This window comes from Cetorhinus maximus, chromosome 2, assembly GCF_964194155.1.
Source record: "Cetorhinus maximus chromosome 2, sCetMax3.hap1.1, whole genome shotgun sequence".
In the NCBI taxonomy this organism is placed as follows: domain Eukaryota; kingdom Metazoa; phylum Chordata; class Chondrichthyes; order Lamniformes; family Cetorhinidae; genus Cetorhinus; species Cetorhinus maximus.
The window spans coordinates 142,811,270-142,837,691 of NC_135880.1; the positions used below are offsets into that span (position 1 = coordinate 142,811,270).

At 44.8% G+C, this 26,422-nt stretch overlaps 1 protein-coding gene across 2 annotated transcripts in view; it reads right to left on the bottom strand.

Annotated features, from left to right (window-relative positions):
- The window catches only part of LOC144698292 (A disintegrin and metalloproteinase with thrombospondin motifs 3-like), a 335,384-nt gene extending 327,458 nt beyond the window's left edge, over window positions 1-7,926 (bottom strand). Inside the window, exons 1-3 of one of the 2 annotated variants that reach the window (XM_078570263.1) lie at window positions 7,815-7,926; window positions 4,602-4,629; window positions 3,067-3,452 (exon numbers count right to left, since the gene is read on the bottom strand). In XM_078570263.1, the coding sequence (XP_078426389.1) occupies window positions 3,067-3,452; window positions 4,602-4,629; window positions 7,815-7,874 (474 nt within the window). In that variant the 5' untranslated portion in view covers window positions 7,875-7,926. Of the gene's footprint in view, window positions 1-3,066; window positions 3,456-4,601; window positions 4,630-7,814 lie in introns of both variants that reach the window. The other variant, XM_078570260.1, reaches the window with a different exon arrangement.
- Window positions 7,927-26,422: the final 18,496 nt, after the last annotated feature.

Genomic DNA, 26,422 nt, shown 5'->3' on the forward strand with positions numbered 1-26,422 from the left:
CAGTTTACTCACACGGTGTGATGCCAACCACCTTCACACGTACACTTTCTACAATTCTAAAATATGATTCAGTATCATTGGGTCCTATCATTGCTAGCATTTAAACTGTTTTGAATTCAACTCGTTACGTTTCTGTGTTATGTAAATTCGCAGTCTATGGACACTGTAACATTTATAGGGACAGCATGTTCCAATGCTGTTACATTGGTTCCCGCCTAGTAACAAGGGTGGGACCGCTGGGGGTGTTTTGATTGGGCTCCCAAATCAGTTTAAGGGTCATTGAAGAGCAGTTCAAGGGTCAGTCAATTTTCGTGAGTCAGTTAGTCAGGAGCAGGCGAAGGAGAAGTTTACTAGCCCCCAGCAACTAAAATGCTGCTGTTAGTCCTAGGAGCCATTTGGTAACTCTGTGTAGTTGAGGCTCAGACGACGCCCCAGTAGCCATTTGCTTGTTCTGTGACGCTGAGAGAGTTCAGCTTCGGAGAAGATTTGGGATTCACTGATAGCTTGGTGCAGCCTAGAGTTGGAGCTTAAGAAATCTGATGTGAATGGGTATGTTCAGAAACAAGGAGAAGAGGCTCCAGGCAGCAGAGGTACTGTGGTGAGCAGTCTCCAGGCAGTCAGCTTCAGGGAAACCAGCCAAGAAGTGTTACAGACAAGACAGGAACACAGGCAGAGGTTCCAGTTAACTTAATTTAAAGAAAGAACTGCAGTTAGAAGACTGGCTCCGTTGGGAACAGTTCCCTTTGGGTTCCCAATGACTTCTGGACAGAATTCCAAGACAGGATCCAAGACAGGGGATTGGAGACCCTCGTAAGAAAGACGAAGTTTCAGTGAGACTGGCTGACTAACGTCTGGTGGATTTTTCAGAGATCTATGGTTTCTGTCTTGGTTGCGTCTGTCATTTACTCTGCAGAGTGGTGTGTCCGACCATAGTTTGTTAATTCATGTGTGTACCTCACGTTAATTCTGAATGTTAGAATACAAGATGTGTGTGTGTATATAAAATATATATATATATATAAAATAATATATAAGATTGTTTTACTTTTTGAGCTTTGTATAGGAAAGTTTATTTTGTTTGTTCAAAACCCATGGAATCTTGTGGCTTTATTCCAAAAGCAGGCATCTTAAATCTCAACCTTTAACTACTTTAAACAAAACATTACTGGTCTCTAACCGGAGCTCCCCCCACATCCAGGGGTCAGGCTAAGGGTCATAACAAAACCCAACACGTAATCCCATTACCAAAAATCCATAAACTGTCCACTCACAATGCACAAGCCTTCAATGAGTGAATGACGACAGCAACAACTGTTGTGTGAGTAATCCATTACATAGGTCTTGAAGGCTGTTAAACCCACATTCCCAGTAGGGAGTAACACTGTAAGGAAGCACAGGTTTGAGAACCATGGATATGATACTGCAGCCCATTCTCCCACCCATCCTCTGTTTGAGTGGATCCTACTTGCTGGAAGCATAGTATTTAGATCACTGCCATTATATATTAATTAAACATTTCACAATGAAAGAAAATGGAAATAATGAGAAAAGCCAATTTGACCCATCCCAGCCTCCAGGATTTCAGCTCACCTAACCTGACATTCAAGGCAAGCAGTACAGCACCTACTCCCCTGATCCAACACCATTCCACTCTCCCATCAGCTCAACACCAGTGCCCACCTTCAATACCATCTAACATTGGCCTGTGTAGTACATCAATCTACCCCTGCCTCCACCACCTCCTCCCCCAAGTCTCACACTGACCCGTGGAGTACACTCTCCTACCCCACCATGCAGCCTGACACTGATCTCTGGTACGCCATTGTATGCTTTTATATACTGTATTTTATACACGGTGTTTATATACGCTGGAATGAATAATACCAGTGGGGGGTGGTGGGAAGGTATGGGGCTGCGGACAAACAGTATGACTCCCCTACCCCGGAAATATTGACGTCAGACCCGCCCACAGTTTTCTAACAGTTTGCCTTTAAGAAAGCACTGCGGGCAATGGCTGGTCCTTAAAGCTCTATGTACAAGATGAGTGCATTGGACGAATTAAGCATAAGCATCATGGAACTCTGTGCGTGTGTTGGTTTGGATGAGATTATACTTTGCATCTGTGTGACAGGCTCCTCCCTCCCCTACGAAATTGTGAGATGTTGGATTGGAGCAAAATGTGTTCTTGAGAAACCACCAATGGGCAGGAAATGTAACCATTTTTCATATCGATTCATACAGCCTTAAGAAAATGGCAGATTCAGTAACAGTAGATTGCTACTCCATGGATTATTACTGATTGAATTTACATCTGCAAATGTAAAAATCCTGTTCCGCTACCAGTCAAATTTGGCAGGACTGTATGTGCCAGAAGAGTCAGTTCTGGCTCAGCTTTCCAATTGTTTACTTTGACTACAGTCATTTATTAAAGACTTAATGCCAAATCCAATCCTGTGCTGGAATACTAGCTGTTAACCCATTATGTACAAGCAACAAACTCACATTACCATAGTATTCTCACGTGGACAATCATTATCAAATACATTTGATAAAACACAATCTGGACCTTTCCCAACCAGTCTTATCTTGAGCAGAGCCCTTTCCCGGGTTGCTTCTGGCTGGATCTTTGATGTTGTCTATATAAGCTCTAATTGATCACCGCAATCTCAGTATTACCCCTGAGTGCTTCTCATACATAAATCATAACATGTATATCGCTAACTCAATATAAGCCTTAGTTAGTTTCCCTCACTGTAATTCACGTTAGCATCACTCCTGTCAACTCTATCTCCCACTTTTAAGCTTTTTCCCTCTAACCTTAATGATCCCCCCCAAGACCCCAATGTCGTCCAGAGATGCCAATATCCCTCCTCGAGATCCCAATTTCCCTTCCAAAGCCCCAATACCCACCCCCCCAGGCCCTTACATTCCTTGACACCTCATTGTCTCTCCATTCCAGAAACCCCAAAGGCTCATCAGGCCTTAATAACCCTCCCCGGAGACTAATGTTCCCAAACACTCCACTACTTCTCCCCCAAAATGTGAGATGACCCATTAACTCCTTACCAGTCCATCACAGTTGCTGACGGCTACCGTGGCCCCAGGGATGTGGCTGATGCCCCCAGTATAGATGCAGTCTTCACCCAGCGGCTCAGTGCGGCTTTGCCCATCCCCCTGCCACTCCAGTACGGCTCCCGGAGCCACCAGCCGGCTACTGGGCTCCAATCTGAGCTGCCAGCTCTGGCCAAAGACGGTGACATTGAAGAAGAGAGGACGGGGCTCAGCCTCCTCCTCCTCCCCGGTGGTCACGGACTGGGATTCAGGGCCGCTCCGCCTTTTCCTCCTGACTCCAGAGCCCGACACCAGGTGAGACACAAAGCAACCCCGGGAATCTGTCCTGAGTGGAGTGACAAGCCTGAACTCCTGCCCCAGAGCAGCAAACCTCTGCAAAACTGCTGCAAAATAAACCAGGGGAGAAAATTCAGCAAACTCAGCAATCAGCAAGTAATTTGTTAAACATAGCGATTGTTAATCCTTCACTGCTGTCCATCACTCTCTCCCTCCTGTCCATCCATCACTCTCTCCCTCCTGTCCATCCATCACTCTCTCCCTCCTGTCCATCCATCACTCTCTCCCTCCTGTCCATCCATCACTCTCTCCCTCCTGTCCATCCATCACTCTCTCCCTCCTGTCCATCCATCACTCTCTCCCTCCTGTCCATCCATCACTCTCTCCCTCCTGTCCATCCATCACTCTCTCCCTCCTGTCCATCCATCACTCTCTCCCTCCTGTCCATCCATCACTCTCTCCCTCCTGTCCATCCATCACTCTCTCCCTCCTGCCCATCCATCACTCTCTCCCTCCTGTCCATCCATCACTCTCTCCCTCCTGTCCATCTATCACTCTCTCCCTCCTGTCCATCTATCACTCTCTCCCTCCTGTCCATCTATCGCTCTCTCCCTCCTGTCCATCCATCGCTCTCTCCCTCCTGTCCATCCATCACTCTCTCCCTCCTGTCCATCCATCACTCTCTCCCTCCTGTCCATCTATCACTCTCTCCCTCCTGTCCCCCTATCACTCTCTCCCTCCTGTCCATCTGTCAATCTCTCCCTCCTGTCCATCTATCACTCTTGCTCATCAATTACACCCACCAGTTAATTAGTCCCTATTGTCAATAATTCCTTCCTTCTATCATCACCCCCTACTGTTAATCAATCACTTTTTCCTGTTACTTAATCAATCACTCCAGCCCTTTAATCACTTCCTCCCATCGATTAATTAATCCCTTCCATTAACCAATCACTACTGCCCATAAATTACTCCTGTCCATCAGTAACACTATCCTGTCCCTCCCTCTCCTCCTTCATGTTGATCACTCACTCCCTCCCTCTCATTAATCAGTCTCTCCTGTCCATCAATCATTCTCTCATGACAATTAACCACTCCCTCCTGTCTCTCATCCTGTCCATTAAATCCTCCCCCACTGGCCCTACAAAATTTCCTTGCTGACATTTATTTAATGGTGCTGTGAAGTGTTCCTCTTTATTTACTCCAATGTTTCCAGATTCATCAGGAAAAAGGGCAATAAAATGATAACACACCTGCGCTCTCAGTTACTTCAGATCCAGCCTGCGGAAATAAAAAAAAAGATCCCAGAAATAATATCAGATACAAACTAAAGGTCTATGTTATCAAAAGGAATTCATGAAAAACTTTAGATACAAAGCTGAGGCTTCACCTCTAACATCATCTAAAATTTATATAAAACCTTAACCTAAGAAGCTGAATATGCCACAAGTCAGCACATCTTGCCCCGAGTATTCAATGTTCTCAGAAACAGGGCTCTCAAATTGTTACCCTGAAAACTCCAAAGCTTTTAAACTATTACCCCGAACACCCCAAAACACGAAGATTGGAACACTGAATACCCCAAAATACTGTGACTGTTACCCTGAATACCCCAGAACACTGTGGCTGTTACCCTGAATACCCCAGAACACTGTGACTGTTACCCTGAATACCCCAGAACACTGTGACTGTTACCCTGAATACCCCAGAACACTGTGACTGTTACCCTGAATACCCCAGAACACTGTGACTGTTACCCTGAATACCCCAGAACACTGTGACTGTTACCCTGAATACCCCAGAACACTGTGACTGTTACCCTGAATACCCCAGAACACTGTGACTGTTACCCTGAATACCCCAGAACACTGTGACTGTTACCCTGAATACCCCAGAGCACTGTGACTGTTACCCTGAATACCCCAGAACACTGTGACTGTTACCCTGAATACCCCAGAACACTGTGACTGTTACCCTGAACAGCCCAGAACATTGTCACTGTTACCCTGAATACCCCAGAACACTGTGACTGTTACCCTGAACAGCCCAGAGCACTGTGACTGTTACCCTGAAAACCTGAAAATACTGTGACCTGAATAGAAGAAGAATGAGGTGATCTACTTGAAACATACAAAATTCTTACAGGACTTGACAGGGTCGATGCAGCAAGGATGTTGGGAGTGTCTAGAACCAGGAGATACAGGACTGAGAAGAGGGGGAATTGTGTCGCTCAGAGGGTGGTAAATCTTTGGAATTCTTTACTCCAGAGGGCTGTGGAGGCTCAGTCATTGAACATGTTCAAGACAGAGATCAATAGATTTCAGATAATAAAGGGATCTAGGGATAGTGTGGAAAAATAGGTTTGAGCTAGAAGGTCATCCATAATCTAATGAATGGCGGAGCAGGCTCAACGGGCCAAATGGCTTACTCCTGCTCCTATTTCCAATGTGTCTATGATCATAATACCCCAAAATACTGAGTCTGTAACACTGAATACCCCAGAATACTGAGACTGTTACCCTTAATACCCCAAAATACTGACTGTAACCTTGAATACTCCAGACCATTGGAGCATAGCAAAATAATGAAGAGGAAGAGGCCTTTCAGCCCCTTAACCTTATTCCTCCATTCAACTGGTTCCTGCTATAACTCACTTTTCCTGCCTTGTAAATATATTTTTTAATATCCTTGTCTCACAAAAATGGCCAATCTCAATTTTGAAATTTTCATTTGTCCTAGCCTCAATAGCATTTTGGCATAAGAATTCCAGTTTTCCACTCACTGGAATGAGTGCCTTGTGTGAAGCACTGCTCCTTGATTTCTGCCCTGAAGGACTTAGTTCTAATTTAATGTTATGCCGCTTTGTTCTGGTCTCCTTTACCAGCAGAGATATCATAGTTAGAGAGAAACTATCAGCTACTTAAATAATCTTAAACACCTCAATCAGATCACCTCTTAATCTTCAATACTAAAGGGAATACAAGACGAGTCTTTGCAACCAACCTTCATAAGTTAACACTTTTATCCCTAATTTGCATTGCATTCCTTCGAAGACCAGCATATCCATCCTGAGACGTGGTGCCCAAAACAGAACACGACACTCTAAATGAGATCTAACCAGAGATTTATATAATAGCAACATAACTTCCACCCCTTCAGTTCCAGCCCCCGCCCCCACCACCCCCCCTCCACCCCCCGAGATAAAGGCCAAAATTCCATTAACCTCGTTAATCATTGTTTATACCTGTTCACTAGCTTTTACTGATATCTGTACTTGAACCCCTAAATCAGTCTGTTCCGCATAGTTCAGTACTTCTCACACTTAGTAAGTATTTGGATCATTCTTTCTTAGGCTCAAAGCGGATGACATCACACGTCCTTATTTTGAACTTCATCTGCTACAGTTCATCCTATCAATGTCCCTCTGCAAGTTTCTATCCCCATTGACACTGTTTACTGTCACCTAACTTTGACATCAACTGCAAACTTTTATTTGTGCCTCTCTATTCTGCCATCTAAGTGATTTATAAATACAGTGAAAAGCTTAAACTCCTGTACAAGTCCCTGGAGCCACCACCAGTCACTTCCATTATCCCCAGCATCTGTGTTTTAATAGGCTGCTGACAATTCAATGTGCTTTCATTTTGTTAGCAATATCTTAGGTGGAACCTTATCAAATGCCTTCTGGAAGACCATATAAATAACAACCACAGACACTCTCTTTGTTACCACCTCACCATCCGTGGAGAGAGGTTTGAAAGAAAGAACTCAACTCCACAGTTTGTCTCCAGAGGAACAGATAGATCACCCCATCTGTAGTTTTAAACTGCCTTGACTCTGAAAGCAAAAGACCACCAAGTGAAAGCAGCAAGACTAACAGATCAAGAGGAGATGGTGGTAATGTAGCATAGCAGTACTAGTGCTGGATTGGCAATCCAGAGGCCCAGACTAATACTCTGGGGGTATGGGTTCAAATCCCACCACAGCAGTTAGTAAGAATTCAATTAATGAAATTGAAAGCTAGCCATAACAACTATCTAGTTCATTAATGCCCCTTTGGGGGAATCTGCCATTCTGAACCTACAGGTGACCCCAGACCCACAGCTAAAGTGGCTGACTCCCAACTGTCTGCTGAAATGGCCAAGCAGGGCAATTGGGGATGTGAAGCAAATACTGGCCCTGCCAGCCAGCCATCCCCACATCTCATGGACGTATTGAAGAAACTGTTCTCCTGAATGCTCCCGAACTTTAAACCGTTACACGGAATCCCCGAGAACCCCTTTAAGAAGTTCCACTGAACATCCCAGGGAGCTGAAATAGTTACACCACAAACAGACCTCAGAGCAGATTCTACAGAGTGCTCCTATCTCTGGGTCATCTCTTTGCATGAAATATTCCAGAGCTCTCCAAATTACTCCCAACTTCTGTAAATCAGAAAGAGAGAGAGAGATGTAACTTTCACGTACCGCTGTAGTCAAGCTCACCACTAATATCCCAGCCACGAACCCGAGTGACAGGAGAACCATCACCGCGTCGATTAACTTCTAATATCTTTTTTTTTAAAAAAAAAGAAAACAAAAAAAAAAGCCCAGTGAGGCTCCTGTGGGGGTTTTTCTGGCAGTGCCCGCTCTCCGGGGGTTGGGGGTGGGTGGGGGTGCTGGCGATGTGGAAGGGAGTGTTTGGAGGGAGCCCCGCAGGGGATGTTGAGACAGTCTCTGGCTCTCACAGCCGCTGGCTCCTGGCGCTCGCAAGCCGGGCTCTGCCCTCCGTCCCCGGGTAATAAACTCCAAAGCACCAGCAGGAGCTTGACGTCAGCACACAGAGTGTAACCACATGCTCACACCGAGCTGCCAAAGAGGCAGACTCTTGTTCAGGGAGGAGATGGATAAGGATCGTTTACTTGCTGTCGGGCACGCTGCACTGCTAATGACCACCCCCGCCGTAAAACTGCAAAAGCGCTCTTAAACCCACCCCCCCTACCCCCCCAAGCAGCAGGATGGGCTGCAGGCACAAGCAGCTTTGAGAGAGTTAAAAGAAACGAACTTGGATTCGCATCGCGTTTTCCACCACCTCACGCCGTCCCGAAGCGCTTTCCAGCTAATGAAGTGCTTCCTTGCAGTACATTTACTGTTGCAAAGTAGGAAACGCTGACAACCCATTTGCACAGAGCTGGGTACTAGAAATGCCATAACATTCAAAATAGAAGCAGGAGTAGGCCATTCGGCCCCTCGAGCCTGCTCCACTATTCAATAAGATCATGGCTCATCTGTTTATCTTTCAAGTTCCACATTCCCAACTACTCCCCCCGCCCCCCCCCCCCCCATAACCTTTGGTTCCCTTGCCTAACAAGAATCTACCTACCCCTGCCTTAAAATATTCTGTGGCCCCGCCTCCACCGCACAACCCTCAGAGAAAAAAAATTCTCCTCATCTCTGTCCTAAAAGGGTGACCCCTAATTTTAAAACAGTGCCCCTTAGTTCTGGACTCATCCACAAGAGAAAACATCCTTTCCATGTCCACCTTATCGAGACCATTCAGGATCTTATATAATTCAATCAAGTCACCCCTCACTCTTCTAAACTCCAGCAAAACAAGCCCAGTCTAACCAATCTTATTTCAGAAGGCAACCCGCCCATTCCAGGTATCAGTCCCTCTGAACCGTCTCCATTTACATCCTTCCTTAAATAAGGAGACCAAAACTGCACACAATGTTCAAGATGTGGTCTCACCAATGCCCTGTTTAATTGAAGCATAACATCCTTACTTTATGTCCAATTCCTCTCATAATAAATGATAGCATTCCATTAGCCTTCTTAATTACTTGCTTTTCCTGCATACTAACTTTTTGTGACTCATGCACTAGAACACCTAGATCCCTCTGCACCTCAGAATTCTGCAGTCATTCTCCGTTTATGTAATACTCTGCTCTTGTATTCTTCCTGCCAAAATGAACAACTTCACATTTTCCCATATTATACTCCATCTGCCAGACTTGTGCCCACTCACTCAACCTACCTATATCCGTCTACAATCTCCTTATGTCCCCTTGACAATACACTTTCCTACCCATTTTTGTGTCATCTGAAAATTTAGCTACCATGCCTTTGCTCCCCTCATCTAAGTCATTGACATAAATTGCAGAAAGCTGAGGCCTCAGCACAGACCCCTGCAGGACTCCTTCTGTCACATCCTGCCAGTCAGAAAAAGACCCATTTATGCATACTGTCTGTTTTCTGCCAGCCAATCTTCTATCTGTGCTAATATGTTCCCCCCTACATCATGAACTTATATTTTCCACAATAACCTTTGATGTGGCACCTTATCAAATGCCTTCTGGAAATCCAAGTACAACACATCTACAGGCTCCCCTTTATCCACAGACTATGTGGAACATCAAAGAGCTCCAATAAATTGATTAAACATTATTTCCCTTTCACAGAACCATGCTGATTCTTCCCAATTGCCTTGAGTTTATCTCAGCTATAACCTCCTTAATGATAATTCCAACACCGAAAGAGCAGATAAATGTTTGCCTGATGTTGATTGAAGGATAAATATTGGTCAGGACATAGGAAGAACTCCCCAGCACTTCTCCAACAGTGCCATGGGATCTTTAATAACCACCTGAGCAGGAATACAGGGACTTTATTTAAAAGATAGCACTTCCAATAGTGCAGCACCCTTTCACTACAGCACTGAATTGTGAGCCAGAATTTTAAGCTCAGGTCTTTGGAGTGGGACTTGAACTTACGACCTTCTGAGAGAAGAGAATCCAAAAGGTGAAAGGGCGAGGGAAGCTGATTCAGTACTAACTTTCAAAAGGACCTTTAATATATACTTTCAAAGGAAAACTTGCAGGACTATAGAGAGAAAGAAGGGTGGTGGAGAAATAATTGAACAGCTCTTTCAAAGAGCCAGCTCAGGCACAAAAGGCCGAATGGCCTATTTCCATACTGAGAGCTACTATGATTCTATGAAAAAGATTACGTGTTTTCACAATATTTATATCGCAATATAGTCTGCTGACATTATTATTTTTATTTATTAAAAAATTAAGCACCTTGTTGTGCTATACATTTGAATTTGAGTCCAGCACAACCTTTTGCACCAACACTTGACATAATGTCAATTTTTGTGTAAAGTGATTATTCAGCATTGTCCCTAACGCACTTGAAAAATTTTCTAATGATTGCAAGTGTGGAACGTAATGATTAAAGTTCACTTTAGTGAACCTCATCACTTAATGTTAACTTAGCTGTTCTCTCATTGTAAATAGGAAATCTGTTTCTATTTTTTGAATAGAGTGAATTCTTTTCTGAATGTTTTAAAAGAATTAAGGTGAACAGATTAATTTTACTGTATAATTATTAGTCTAAAGTTATAGTGTCTTAGCATCATAAATTCCCAAATCATCAAGCTGCTTCGTTCATCCACACACCCCACTGGTTACTAAGATACACCTTAGTTGTTTGGGTTACAGAATTTGAATATTACTGAAAAAAGAGACATGTTGTTGAAGTTTTTTGTCTTGCACTTATCAGGGCAGATTCGCAAGAATATCAAGGAACAACAATTTATACTGCGTGAGAAGAGGGTGTTGATTGAACATATGAACATACGATATAGGAGCAGAAGTAGGCATTCGGCCCGTCGAGCCTGCTCCGCCATTCAATAAGATCATGGCTGATCTGTCTGTGTTTCAAATTCCACATCCCCATCTACCCCCGATAACCTTTGATTCCCTTGCCTAACAAGAATCTATCTACCTCCGCCTTAAAAATATTCAATGACCCTGTCTCCAGTGCCTTCTGGGGCAGAAAGTTCCAAAGCCACACAACCCTCTAAGAGAAAAACTTCTCATCTCTGTCCTAAAGGGTAACCCTAATTTTAAAACAGTGGCCCCCTAGTTCTGGACTCACTCACAGGAGGAAACATCCTTTCCACATACACCTTGCCGAGACCGTTCAGGATCTTATATGCTTAAATCGAGTCACCCTTCACTCTTCTAAACTCCAGCAAAACAAGCTCAGTCTATACAACCTTTCCTCATAAGACAACCATCTCGTTCCAGGTATAAATCGAGTAAACCTCCTCTGAACCTTCTCCAATGCACTTAAATAAGGAGACCAAAACTGCACTCAGTATTCGAGATGCAGTCTCACCCTGTATAATGCCCTGTATAATCGAAGCATAATATCCTTATTTTTATATTCAATTCCTCTCGTAATAAAGGATAGCATTCCATTAGCCTTCTTGATTAATTGTTGTACCTGCATACTAACCTTTTGTGACTCATGCACTAAAACACCTAGATCCTTTTGTACCTTTGAATTCTGTAGCTATTCTCCATTTAAGTAATACTGTGCTTTATTTATTCTTCCTGCCAAAGTGAACGACTTCACATTTTCTCACATTATACCCCATCTGTCAGATTTTTACCCATTCATTCAACCTATCTATATCTGTCTGCAATCACCTTATGTCCTCTTCACAACATACTTTCCTACCTATCTTTGTTCATCTGCAAATTTAGCTACCATAACTTCACTCCTTTCATCTAAGTCATTGATATAAATTGTAAAAGTTGAGGCCCCAGCACAGACTCCTGCAGGACCCCACTCATCACATCCTGCCAATCAGAAAAATACCCATTTATGCATACTCTCAGTTTTCTGCCAGGCAGCCAATCTTCTGACCATGCTAATATGCTACTCCCTACACCACGAGCTTTTATTTTCTGCAGTAACCTTTGATGTGGCACCTTATCAAATACCTTCTGAAAATCCAAGTACAGTACATCTACAGGCTCCCCTTTATACACAGCGCATGTTACTTCTTCAAAGAACTTCAATAAATTGATCAAACATCATTTCCCTTTCACAAAACCATGTTGACTCTTCCCGGTTACCTGGGCCAGGATTTTCTACCCCCGTTCGCGGTGAGTATCATGGCGGGCGGGAGTGGAATATAGGTTTTACGTCGTCGTGAAACCAGTTTGCTCCACCCGTCAATGGCAGGCCGCGTTTCCTGCTGCAGCACATTGGGAATGTAATGTTAATACATTTGCATCTCATTATAAGCCCTGCTCGCTGGAATTATCCCCCCAAGCTGGATCATCCGGGCATGCCGGTGTGCAATTAGAACAACGTGTTTCACAACAGGATATAAGCGACGTGCACCTGGCAATCTGCACTTTGATCATCACTTCCAGCTTAGTTCGCCTACCTTGCATCGTGCAGTACTCACAGAAATCAGCGCCAGATTTCGCAGGCAGCACCACATCACTCTCAGTGGGGTGTCACAGGCAAATCTCTACCTACCAGACCAGTGGTAATGTGAGGCTGGCTTTTAATGGCTTGCAGGGTTAGGGCTAAACAGGGGAAGGGGGGGAACTGGCCTAAGGCATGGGAATGGGCTGCAAGGCTAGGCATGTATTGGGGGTTATGAGTGGGGAAGGTTACACTCAAACACATGACTGGGGGGAGGATGAATGGGCAGTATATGTTGAACAATGTAAGTGGCCGTAAGATGGGGATGAGTGAGGTCCACACAGGCCATAGGCACATCCACTTCAAAATGTTCAGGGGCTGATGAACGGACGTGCAGCAGAAACACGATGGGATCGAGGAATACAGAGGGTGGATGGGGAGGTCTGTGAGGCAGGGAAACCAGAACATGAAGCTCCTCCAGGATGATGGAAGGGATTTCCATACTCAGGCAGGGAGGGACCAAGTTCATCTGGCAGTGAGGGTTCTACACCACCATCTTCCAATCTGCAGCAATGGTACAGTGCCAAATTAAAATGCGGAGAAGCTCTGCTGATGAAGGCTCTGGGGGTGGATTGGAGGGCAGGTACATGTACTGGGGAGGCTGATTACATCAGCACACAACTGAACTGTGCATTCCCAAATGAGGAGAGAGGCACAGCCGAGAAATATTAGGAACCTTTCAATGACTGTGCAGGGAATCAGGAAAGTGAAGCAATGATACCCATTCATATGAGACTAACAGATCCCTTTGTTTTAACCCTCTTTCACATTGTGATAATTCCCCAGAGCGAGAACACACTCCAGAGCAATTGAGTGAATGGACAAGCTCCAGAAGCCAGCTAGAAAGTTGGCACTGGACAATTCACTGAAGAGAAGGCTCAACTCCCCACCACCTCCCCTTCAAATAATCTAATTTCCTGAATGAACATTTACCTTGTGTTTATTCCCAGGAGTGTAGTATTAGAGTGCAGTGAATGAGGATCCCAGCATCTGGGCTGAAAGCTGCACATCCAAGCGCCTGGCCAAAGCAATGTCATAGCAGTCAGTGATGTTGGGGAGGGGACCTTGATACACACCCTGCACTGGCCATCATTTCAGGGGCGAGTACACTCGACATGGGAATAAAGCTCTTGGCCCACAATCACTGACGAGTCATTGACAGAAAGAGGGCCTTTGGAGACTAACGCTTACACTTGTCTCTTTCTCACTGATACTGCAGAGAGGAAACCATCAGGAAGATGGAGGCTGGATTTGTCGCTGCCTGAATTATCGCTTACAAGCAGAAGAGAAGAAGAAGATTGTGACGGAGGTGCCTGGATCACCAAAGGGAGGAACAAGACCCTCATGACCATGGGCCAGCAGGACCTTCTCAGGACAGAGGAGATGAGGCTCACAGACACGTCGAGCATAGGCGGCTCGCAAAACCCAGAGTGTACAGAACTTGCATGTCTTATCTGCAACTGAGCGAGAGACAGTGTCAGAGATGGCTCCACATGTCCAGGGATCTGGTGACTCACATTTGCCGCATTCTCCAGGAATTAGCGCCATGGGGGCTGGGAGGGCATCCATTGCCAGTGGCTCTGAAAGTAATGGCTGCTCTGAACTTCTATGCCAGTGGTTCCTTCCAGGGCTCCAATTGGGACCTCTGCAGAATCTCTCAAGCGTCCACGCACAAATGCATTCATGAGGCCACAGACACCCTTTTACCACAACCTACAATTATGACAGAGATCAAGCAAGCCAGGTCACCAGAGCACTGGGCTTTGCTGCAATTCCCAAATTCTCACAGGTGCAGGGTGTCATCGACTGCACTCATGTGGTTATAAAAGCTCCCTGGCAACAGGTACTGCAATTCATAAACAGGACAGGCTACCGCTCGCTCAATGTTCAGAAAGTCTGCAACCACAAGAAACTGATCATGCAGGTTTTCGCCAGATACCCAGGAAGTGTCCACGACTCATACATCTTGGGTAGATTGCAGATCCTAGACATCTTCGAGGGACCAAACAGGATCCAAGGCTGGCTCCTCGGTGACAAAGGGTACCCACAAAGGACATGGCTCATGACGTCCATGCAGCAGCCTCAGACTCCTGCAGAGAGAAGATACAATGAGGCTCATGGCACTACCCAAGCATTGGTGGAGCACACCATAGGGATCCTAAAGATGCGATTCTGATGCCTCAACAGATCTGGTAGAGCACTCCAGTACAGTCCCCAGAGGGCCTTATGGACCATTGTGGCTTGCTGTGCACTGCACAACCTGGTGCTGCAAAGTGGGAGAACTTACCAGGTGACGAGATGGACGAGCTGCACATCTCCTTCAATGAGGAGGACCCTGAAGGGGATGAGGGTGATGAATTCAAGGAAGATGAGGCTGCAGGGGAAGAGGCCAGATGAGGCAGGCGTGCACGTGAGGCCCTGATAGCCACCAGATTCCACCAGGGGGATGACGAGTTGATGTGAGTATCCTATTGGACGTGAGCCCTTCATCATGGGCCAGCATGAGCACCAACATTGTAATTCCTCTTATTTTGCCCACGCACTTCAATATGAAAGTGAATAATTACACATCAGGCTCACATTGTCCTGACCCTTTGAAGGATGGTGAACCCTTGGCAGCATGTGTCCTTGCTGAGATAAGGCGCTAATTGGAGGATGGTGTCCTGGCATCAGACATCAGAAGGTGCTGCCTCTTCAAACATCTGTCCAGCATCCCAGTTGCAATGGCACCCTACAAGAGCCAGGAGCTGTTGGTCGACCCTGAGTGGCCTCGTAGCTGTCTGCCTTCAACGTGACGAAACTCCTCAAGGAGATCCATCTGAAGCAATGGAATACGCACTCTGTGTAACATCGATGATGAATCAGATAATTCACACTTGGGACAAGACAGCCGATGACATTCCGCTGTTGTGAACCCATTTATAGATGACTCAGTCATCTGTGGTGCATTCTGCCAGATCACACTGACATCCAGCAGTCTCAGGGATCCTGGGCTGCATTTATCCTCAGCTTGATACGGATGTGGACCACCTGATCATGACGATGTCAAACACTTGCCTGCCAGGCATTAAAATGGCTCCTCTTTAACACAGAGTGCCCTCATGGCCAGCCCTCATGCTAAATCCAAAATGCACACACGCCATGAAGCCCTCAAGGGCACACGTTATTGCATATAAAGAGCACACTTCAGCTTCAGTACATCCTCATTCCTATCACATTGCTCCCCTACACATTGTCTAAAGCAACCATGTGCACTTCCAGAGCCTGCTCAAAGCCTCTATTGCCTGTCAGAAAGCTCCATTTGGAATTAGAATCAGTGACCTTGGCAAGTGCGCAGGTGAGGGGACACACAGCGCTGCATCCCAACGAGATGTGACGAGAGCCTTGTCCCTGCAAAACACACAACTACAGGGTGAGAGATGCTCAAAGTTGGACATTTGAGTGCCAGGACAATAATGTGGCTGAAAGGGGCCTAGCTTCATCACCTTGAGGTGGCAAAGTGCCCCACTTATTGGTGAGCTTAATAGATGTACACTCTGAAAGTGAAAACACAGCGGGCACTGACAACGAACTCAGAGTATGGGCTTATTGCATGAAAACCCTGCCAAGAGACTGAAAGCACATGGATTGGCATGATCTATGACCTTTCTCCATGCGTAAAAACATGTTTCCTTGGACACTGCACCTTCCCCTTTCAAGAATGCAGGTGGGTTTGCCTCACTCTTACACAGCCAAGAATAGACATGACATGACACTGCATAGCATGTGAACGAGGTTCGTTCCACAAGCACACTTAACATTAAGATTAAGACATCACTGATGTTAAGAATGATGTGCAAAATGGGCACATACTGTGGTGATATGGAAGCACACTACTTAGACGAGAGACCCATGATAACGACACGTGCGATAAGTGGGGGGAGGGACCATGATGTGTCACCTGAGTGACTGCAACGCAGTTCATCATAACAAGGAGGCGTATACAAGAGATGTGGAATGGGTGCAATTCTATTTACAGTTCTGAACATTACATACATGTTGTGAACACTCTTGCCACCATTGTGCTCCTATTATTTTCTTGATTCCCTAATCCTACTGCTACGCCTGGGTGCATTCCCGACATCCACTGTGGAGGTGGAGGCAGCCAGCTTACTGCTACACCCTGTTGTCTGTGATGGCTTCAGCGGATGTCCTCTGGCGGGCCGAGACCTGGAGGGCCCCGGCCTGCTTTTGGTCTCCTGCTGTGGGGCAGGTGCACCCTCCTCGGCCTGTGGAGCTGGACATGATGGGATCACAGGAAGATGAGATTGGGATGGCTAGACAGTCCCAGAGTCACCTGAGTGGATGGCCTTGGGGTGTTCAGCTGCTGGTCCTCCTCCCTGTGGGTGCCCTAGGGTCCCTGGCTGACTCCTCGAGGGGAAGGGGCAGCTGGAGTGAGATTGAGGTGCCCCGCACCCATCATGTATTGACACTGATGGATGCCACCACTGTCAACACCAAGGAAGCACAGCCCCTGCAGCAGTACAGGACCGATGTCCTGGACCAAGGTCTCCATAGCGGCCACCATCCTACCAGTGTTGACCTCAGTGCATTGGCATGACGGCGCTATCATCTCAAACTGAAGGCGGACGGACTCTTCCATCATCCATTGCAATCTGAGGAATGCAGCTGACATCCCCTTCCTGATATTCCCGTGCTTGTCTTTGCAGCTCCAGCAACTGATTTAGGACTGAGTCCAGGGGCTCGTCATTTGACTTAGACTCAGTTGAATTGTGGCCTCTAGAAGTCCTCCTCGTGCCGGTGACCTCAGATGTCCCTGCCTCCATCTGCTGTGGACCATATTCTGTGCTGTGCTCACCAGATTATGATCCCGAGCCTGCTCTAGGTCTAGGTCCCACCAAGGTGTGAGTATCTGTGATGGTGGAGGGTGTGGGCAAGCGCTGTGATAGGTCTTCAAGGCTGCTGTGTTTCTGGTTCCTCATCTGAGATGTCCTCGGGGCTGGAGCTGAGGACCTATCTGGCTGTGGGGTGGGAGGGATGCGGGGGCGGTTGGGTGCTTGCACAGGTGCCTATGAAAGTAGAGATAGTTAGTACATGGCAGCTGAGTAAAAAACAGAAGATTATACTCACGGTAGCATGGACTGATGGATGATCTGGAGCAGGGCCTTCACGTGGGCGCTTGCCACCGACCTCACCATCACCACAGACACAGCCCACATCCTCTAAAGCCAGCTCAATGGCTCTGTTCTCGAACTCCATTAGGACCTTGAGTTCCAGCACTCCATCCCCAGCCTGGAACCCCTCCCTGCGAGTGTGCACAATCTTCTCCTGCATAAAGACAGAAGGAGAGAGTGTAAGCAAGACACATGCTACGGAAAATGAGAAGGATGCCTGGCATGGGTGGATGGTGAGGGGTTCCATGGATGGGATGAGGACATGATCTGCAGAAGAGATGAGGATATGTGTGAGAGAGTGAGTGGTGACGTCCATTGAGCTGGCAGTGAGTGAGAACCCTGTGAATGCCTGATGGGCTGGTGAGTGTATGAGTTTAGACTGATGAGATGGTTGGCTTACCCTGGCGGCACGGATGAGATCATTCAACCTCTTTCTAAACTGGATGGCTGACCGCTTCTGGCAGCGTTGGCATTGAGTACTGCTCCAACTGCCTCCCAAACCTTTGTGGTGAGGTTGGTGGACCTCCTGCAGCCAGTGCAGGAGTAGGGGACATTGCAGTGGAGTCCAAAAGGCATTCCAGTGAGGCGTCACTGAACTTCGGTGCTGCCATCTTCTTGGCTTTCGGGGCCATGTCTTGAGTGAAGCAGTCCTGGGCTGCAGACATTGAGAAATGTGCCCGCTGCTGCAGTTTAAATATGGCGCCCAGAGTGAGGAAATGGTGAGGACACGGCATGGTGGATGATTCAGAGGCCGCCCACCAGCGATACAGTGTGTTTCTCACACGTGCATAACTAATGAGGCAGGAAGCGGACGCTACGGTGTGAAAACCCACCATTGCGGCCGGCAGGAAAAGCACCGATTTTTAAGCCTGCTACCACACTTAGTGCAATTCAGGGAAATCCCGCCCCCTGAGTTTTTCTAAGTGCCCAGCTAATGCTAGATTCGAATACCTTCCCCACGACAGACGTCAAGCTAACTAGCCTATAGTTTCCTGTTTTCTGCCTCCCTCCCTTCTTGAGTAGAGGGGTTATATTTGCTACTTTCCAGTCTGATGGAACCTTTCCAGCATCTAGCGAATTTTGAAAAATTAACACCAACGCATTTACTACCTCATTAGCGACCTCTTTTAAGAGGTTGAAGTCTATCCTAGGATGAAGTCCATTTGGGCCCAGAGAATTGTCAGCCCGCAGCTCCATCTGTTTGCTCAGTGCTGCTTCCGTAGTGATTTACAGCTATTACTGGAATATTTTTTATGTTCTCGATAGTGAAGACAGAAGCAAAATATTTATTAATTTCATCCGCCATTTCCTTATTGTCTAGTATTAACTACCCATTCTCACTCTCTAGAGGACCAACACTCACTTTACTTATCCTGATCTGTTGAATGTAACTATTCCACCAATGCCATTTTTTAAAAATATGTCAAGAAGATATAATAATGTTATTGGAAATAATCTTAAAATAGAGCTCTAGTGGGGTCTGTTTCCATGTGCGTGTCTGTGTGTGCCTTAATTAGGTTAAAGCCAGCTAGTCTGGGTGCTTTGATGTATAGTAGTTTTGAGATGTTATTTAGGTAAACGTAAGGAGGGTAGAAGGTAAAATGTAAATTTGCATTTGTTATAAGAAACCATTCAAGACTGCGGGTTGAAACCTTATACCTAGCTAGAAGATGCCAAGCAATGTGTTTCTTTTTTTTCAGCTTATTAATGAAATGGTGGGATGAAAGGTTGTTATGGTTAGAAAAGGTATCGTTAAAAGCCTAGTGATACAATGGAAAATTTACATTCAAAAAGAAAGATATGTATAAAGGAGAAAGGAGATTATGTGTAAGGTAGAGGCATTTTAAGATCCATCAATTGTGAGAAGCCTCCAGCCTGTAAGCCTCAAGCTGCTGTCTGCAAGGACCCAAAGCTGTAGAAACTTATTTTGAATGTGACTGTCCAGGATGTGCTTTGCCAGGTGTCTCTTTAAATCTATGAGATTTACTGTTGCCTTAATGGGGGTGTAACTGAGAGTCAGATTAATTAGGGGATTTTTGTAGTTATTATAGTAGTAATTTTGTAGACGTATGTATGTGTTTACAATCTTTCTTGTATTAATAAATGTTTAATTTAGTTTTATTAAAAAACCTCTTGAGACTCAGTGGTCTTATTACTACTGAATTCCAAGCCTGCATCTCAAAACATACAAATTGCAAAAATGCGTTATGACGGTTGTTTCAAGTTTTCCTCTGGGATTTGAACAACTCAGCCTTTACCATCGGCTGTGTCATAATAAATACCTGTAGAAAATCTTGCTATCTGTTTTTATATTTCTAGCTAGCTTCCTCTCATACTCTAATTTCTTGCTCCTGATTAACATTTTAGTCATCCTCTGCCATTTTTTATATTCTGACCAATCATCTGACCTACCACACATCTTTGCTTTTTCCTTAAGTTTGATGCTTCCGCAAATTCTTCTGCTAACCACAGATGGTGGGTCCCTCCCTTAGAATTTTTCTTTATAGCAGGAATATACTTATTCTGAGCATTTTGAAATATCCCCTTAAATGTCTGCCATTGCTTCTCTATTGATTTATCCTCTAGCCTAGTACCCCAGTTCACTTCAGCTAGCTCAGCTTTCATGCCCATATTGTTGTTGTAGTGATTTGAAGGTATAAGCTTTCCTACTGCCTTTAAGGGTCACCTGATTGTTCTGACGAAGGAGCCCTAAGCTCTGGTGACCCTCGGGCGGATCTTTCTAGTCGTGGACCTGGTTCAAGCAAGTAGCTTCTGAAAGAGATCTGTAATAAAGTTATCTGTCTCAAGTAAGAAGCCTGTCCAGTACATCAAGTTTATTTAAATTGGCGACAAGGGTAAAATAGCTCCGATGCTGCACCTTGCCTTGTGAATGTGAGGACATCAATTCTTAAGGAAAGAAAGAAAAGTATACTCACCAGTCATGCCACTCTTCGGCAGAATTGACCCTTATGACGCATTATTGGAAGACTGGGGCCAGTGCCTAGACCACCTAGGTTTTTATTTTGTGCCAAATGAAATAAATGCAGAGGAGAAGCAGAAAGCAATTCTTTACAGTGTCTGTGGTAGCAAGACATATAACCTCATCTGCAGTCTGACAGCCCTGAACACGTCCAATTCTAAATCTTTCAACAAATTGGTAGATCTCGTGAAGATGCATTTTCAGCCAAAGCCATCGGTAATAATGCAGAGATTTAATTTTAACTCCAGAGTAAGAGGCACAACTGAGCACTGCGACTTCGGAGACACACTCAATAGCATGTTGCGGGATCGGTTAGTTTGTGGCATTCATGACGATGCCATTCTGTGCCGTTTACTTGCAGAAGTTAACATCGATTATAGCGCTAGCAATCGAAAGTGCTTCAAGGGACTACAGAGTGCAACATGGCGCCTTTCTTCAGTTGGTGGGGGAACTTGCCACTGGGCGTGGCGTGAAAACTAGAGAGGCAGCAGCAAGGCAGGGCACAATCTCAGCTGCTCGAAAAACGGAAAGGCCTAGTGGAAGCATTTCAGCAGCGACTCCAAAGTTAATCTGTTACAGATGTGGGGGTAACCATGTACCGGAAACCTGCAGATTGAAGGAGGCAGAATGCCATTACTGCCACAAAAAAGGGCATGTTATAAAGCAATGCAGGGCAAAATTGAGACAGACAATCAGACAGCAGACCAAGATGAGTGAAGTGCATTATATAACCGAGATTAAAGCTGTCAATCCTGATATCTATTCGCTGTACAATGTCAATGCAGTAAAAACTGAACCAATCACCATCACCCTTCAAGTGAATGGGAAGCCTCTAGTCATGGAGGTAGGCACGGGAACCTCATCCACTGTGGTGGGAGAGCACACATTTGAATATCTAAATTTAGGTACCCAGCCACTGAATCTGGAGTAAACCACGGCTCAGACATACACTGGAGAGTCAATACAGGTAAAGGCCATTGCCACAGTACCTGTGTCCTATAGGCAACAGGCAACCCAGCTTCCAGTGGTGATAATGACAGGTGAAGGACCTAGTCTTCTAAGCAGTGACTGGTTAAAAAAAATTAGGCTCAACTGGTCAGAAATATTTCAAATGAGAACAAGAGGAATTCCTGAGCTGTTAAGGAAATGCAACTATGACAATGTTGTGACAAATTTGGAAAGATAAAAGGCTTACAAGCAAAAATATATGTAGATTCAGAGGTGACACCCCAGTTCTGAAAGGGCAGACCTGTCAGGAAAAGGTAGATGCAGAATTGTGCCGCTCAGAAAAGCTAGGCATCATCCAACCAGTCCAATCTTTGGAATGGGCAGTGCCCATAGTCCCTGTGATGAAACCTGGTCAAACTATTCACATCTGTGGAGACTACAGGTTGACTCTGAACAAGACAGCCAAATTAAATAAATATCCTATCAGAACACAAGGAGAAGATACTGCTCTTCTTTGAATGAAATCTTTTACACCCAAGGCACTGACATGTCCTTCTCAGCCAATCTGGCTAATGGGTCCAGAGTTGTAGACCTGCCCACAGGTCTAGGGAGATCTGAATGCTTCACAGTTAGCTTCAGGTAATCATGCCAAGACACTAATCAATAAGGTGAATATAGTGATTGTAGATGTAACCTTTCCTACTGCCTTTAGGGGTCACGCGATTTTACTGACGAATCAGCCGTAAGCATGGGCAATCTTAGGGGCAGAGCTTTCTAGTCTTGAACCTGGTTCAAGCATGTGGCTTCTACAAGAGCTCTGTAATAAAGTTATCTGTTTCAAGTAAGAAGCCTGTCCAGTACATCAGATTTATTAGGATAAATAGCTCTAATGCTGCACCTCGCCTTCTGAAAGTGAATACATCAATTCTTAAGGAAAGAAAGGAAAGTATACTCACCTGTCATGCCACTTTTCAGCAGAATCAACCCTTATGACTCGTCCATGGAAGACTGGAATCAAAGCATAGAGTGCCTAAGTTTTTATTTCGTGGTGAATGAAATAACAGCGGAGGAGAAGCAGGAAGCAATTCTTTTGAGTGTCTGTGATAGCAAGACATATAACCTCATCCGCAGTCTGACAGCTCCAAACATGCCCTATTCTAAATCTTTTAACAAGCTGGTAGACTTCGTGAAGATGCATTTTCAGCCAAAGCCATCGGTAATTATGCAGAGATTTAAGTTTAACTCCAGAGTAAGGGCTCCGGGAGAGTCCATCACAACTTATATTGCGAAGCTGAAACAGTTGACTGAGCAATGCGACTTCGGAGACTCACTCAATGACATGACATGGGACCGGTTGGTTTGTGGCATTAATGACGATGCCATTCGGTGCCGTTTACTTGCAGAAGTTAACATCAATTTGAAGCATGCTATAGGAGTAGCGCTAGCAATGGAAAGTGCTGAGAGGCTTTGCAGAGTGTGCAACATGGCGCCATTCTTCAGTTGGGAATCTACCGCCGGGCATGGCACAAAAACCAAAGAGACAACCACAAAGCGGGAGACAGTTTCTACTGTTCAAAAAATGAAAAAGCATAGCGGAAGCATCTCACCAGTGGTTCAGAAAATAATCTGTTACCGATGTGGGGGTAACCATGTACTGGAAACCTGCAAATTTAAAGAGGCAGAATGCCATTACTGCCACAAAAAATGGCATGTAATAAAGCAATGCAGCGTGAAATCGAGACAGACAATCAAGCAGCAGACCAAGATGATTGAAGTGCACAAAATAACTGAACCAGATGCTACTGATACTGATATCTACTCCCTATACAATGTCAATCCAGTAAAAACTAAACCAATAACTGTCACTCTTCAAGTGAATGGGGAGCCTCTAGTCATGCAGGTAGACATGGGAGCCTTGACTACAGTGGTGGGAGAACACACATTTAAATACCTAAGTGAAGGTGCCCAACCACTGAATCTGGATGAAACCACGGCTCAGCTGAAAACATACACTGGAGAGTCAATACAGGTAAAAGGCATTGCCACAACATTGGTGTCCTATAGGCAACAGACAGCCCAGCTTCCAGTGATCATAATGGCAGGTGAAGGACCTAGTCTTCTGAGCCGCGATTGGGTACAAAAATAAGCTCAACTGGTCAGAAATCTTTCAAGTGAGAACAGGAGGAATTCCTAAGCTGTTAAGGGAGTATGACAGCGGATTTCATGACAAATTGGGAAAGATAAAAGGCTTACAAGCAAAAATATATGTAGGTCCGCAGACGACACCCCAGTTCTTTTAGGCCAGATCTGTGCCTTACACCCTATAGCAGAAGATAGATGCAGAATTGTGCCGCTCAGAGAAGCTAGACATCTTCCAGCCAGTCCAATTTTCAGAATTGGCAGTAATGGGCAGGGTAGTCCCTGTAATGAAATCAGATCAAATTATTCACATTTGCAGAGACTACAAATTAGCTGTAAACAAGGCTGCCAAATTAGATAAATATCCTATCCCGAGGATTGAAGATTTGTACGCTAAGCTAGCTGGGGGAAATTCCTACACCAAGCTGGACATGAGCCATGCATACCAACAGCTAGAGCTGGACAGCACATCTAGAGGGTATGTAACCATCAACACAAGGGTCTGTGCCAATATACACGCCTACCCTTTGGAGTATCATCTGCCTGTGCAATCTTCCAAAGGACCATAGAAAGTCTTTTGCAAGGACTTCCCTGAGTAGTAGTGTGCCTAGATGAGGTCCTGATAATAGGGTCAATGGAAGTTGAATATTTGGCCAACCTAGAAGAGGTTTTAAAAAGATTTTTGGAAGCCGGTGTACAATTAAGGAAAAAGAAATATACATTCCAAGTGCGAGAAGTCACTTACTTGGGTCACCGAGTTGATGACCAGGGGTTGCATCCAGTAGAGGAGAAAGTTAGGGCAATCAAATAGGCACCCTCTCCTACTGGTGTCACTGAACTCAAGACTTTTTTGGGTATAATTAATTATTACAGTCACTTCTTGCCAAACTTATCAACAATGTTAGCACCATTACACTTACTGTTGAAGAAGAATCATCGTTCATCATGGAATTTGCAAGAAGTAGAAGCCTTCAAGAAAGTTAAGAAGCTATTACATTCATCATGTCTAGTAGTACATTATGACCCATCAAAACAATTAATATTAACCTGTGAAGTGTCTCAATACAGTATGGGAGCTGTGTTATCACACAGGATGGAAGATGTTTTCAAAAGGCTAATCGGCTATATCTTCAGAACCCTCTCTGCAGCTGAGAAGGGGTATTCACAACTTGAAAAGGAAGATTTATCAGTAATATTTGGAGTGAAGAAATTCGATCAGTACCTGCATGGACAACATTTCACCATTGTGTCGGACCATAAACCATTAATTTATTCAGTGAGGATAAAGCCATTCCAACAATAGCCTGAGCAAGAATTCAGCATTGGGCTTTGATCTTATCGGCATATGAGTATACCTTTATGCGCCGTCCTGATGTGTATATTGCAAATGCAGATGCCCTCAGTCATCTTCCGTTACCAGATAGCATTGTACGTGCTCCAGTGCCGCAAGAAGTTGTGCTTGTGTTGAAATTCTAAGATTCTTCACCTGTGTAAGCGAAGCAAATAAGGGGTTGGACAAACAGAGATCCATTTTTGTCAAAAGTCTGAGACCAGGTATTGCAAGGATGGCTGAATTCACCTGTGTCTGAAGAGATATGACCATTCCATTCCCGATAAACAGAGTTAAGTTGTCAAGAAAGAATCTTGTGGGGGTTCAGAGTCATTGTCCCTTTGCAAGGAAGGGAACTACTCTTGATAGAGCTTCACAGTGCACATCCAGGCACATCAAAGATGAAGATGCTTGCGCGACGCTATGTCTAGTAGCCAGGGATAGACAGTGGAATTGAAATCATGGTCAAGCACTGGCTCCAGTGCCAGTGTTATGGCACAGCCAATGGTAAATGCTGAATTGTTCAAATCCCAAAGGGAAACTTGAAACTACTGCCAAAACGATTTACAATTTGTATAAATTTCAAGGTGCGTGCCTTGAATTCAGTCTTATCGGTTCTTGCCAAAACTAGATTAAACATTTATTAACCAGAAAGATAACTTTTAAGCACACACATATGTCTACAAATTACTACTATAATAACTTCTAAATCTCCTAATTAATTTAACTTCCAGATACACTTTTGTTAAAGAAACAGTAAGACACGGATTTTAAAAGACCCTGGCATTGAGACACAATACACTGAGCCAGTCGAATTCAAAGTGAGTTTTCTTAGCTTCAACTCTTGGAAACAGCAGCTTGAGGTATAGATGCTAAAGGCTTTTCACACTTGTTAAATCTTAAAAATGCCTATCCTTACACACAGCCTTAACTCCTTTATACATATTTTCCCCTTTGAATGCAAATTTCCATTGTTTCACTATGTCTTTGGACTTTATCTTTCTGATAATAAAAATCGCTCATAGCATCAAGTTTTACCAATAATCTTTGGCAAAAATAAACACACCGTTTCTAAACTTCTCCTGGCTAGGTGACACAATTCACCCCCTCCTTTGAAAACAATCTAGCCTGTTTTATTTAAAAATGCAAATGTCTTTTTACACCTTACATTCTAAACATCCCCCATGTTTATCATATTTATATTAAAGCCTTCAGACCAGCTGCCTTTAATCCA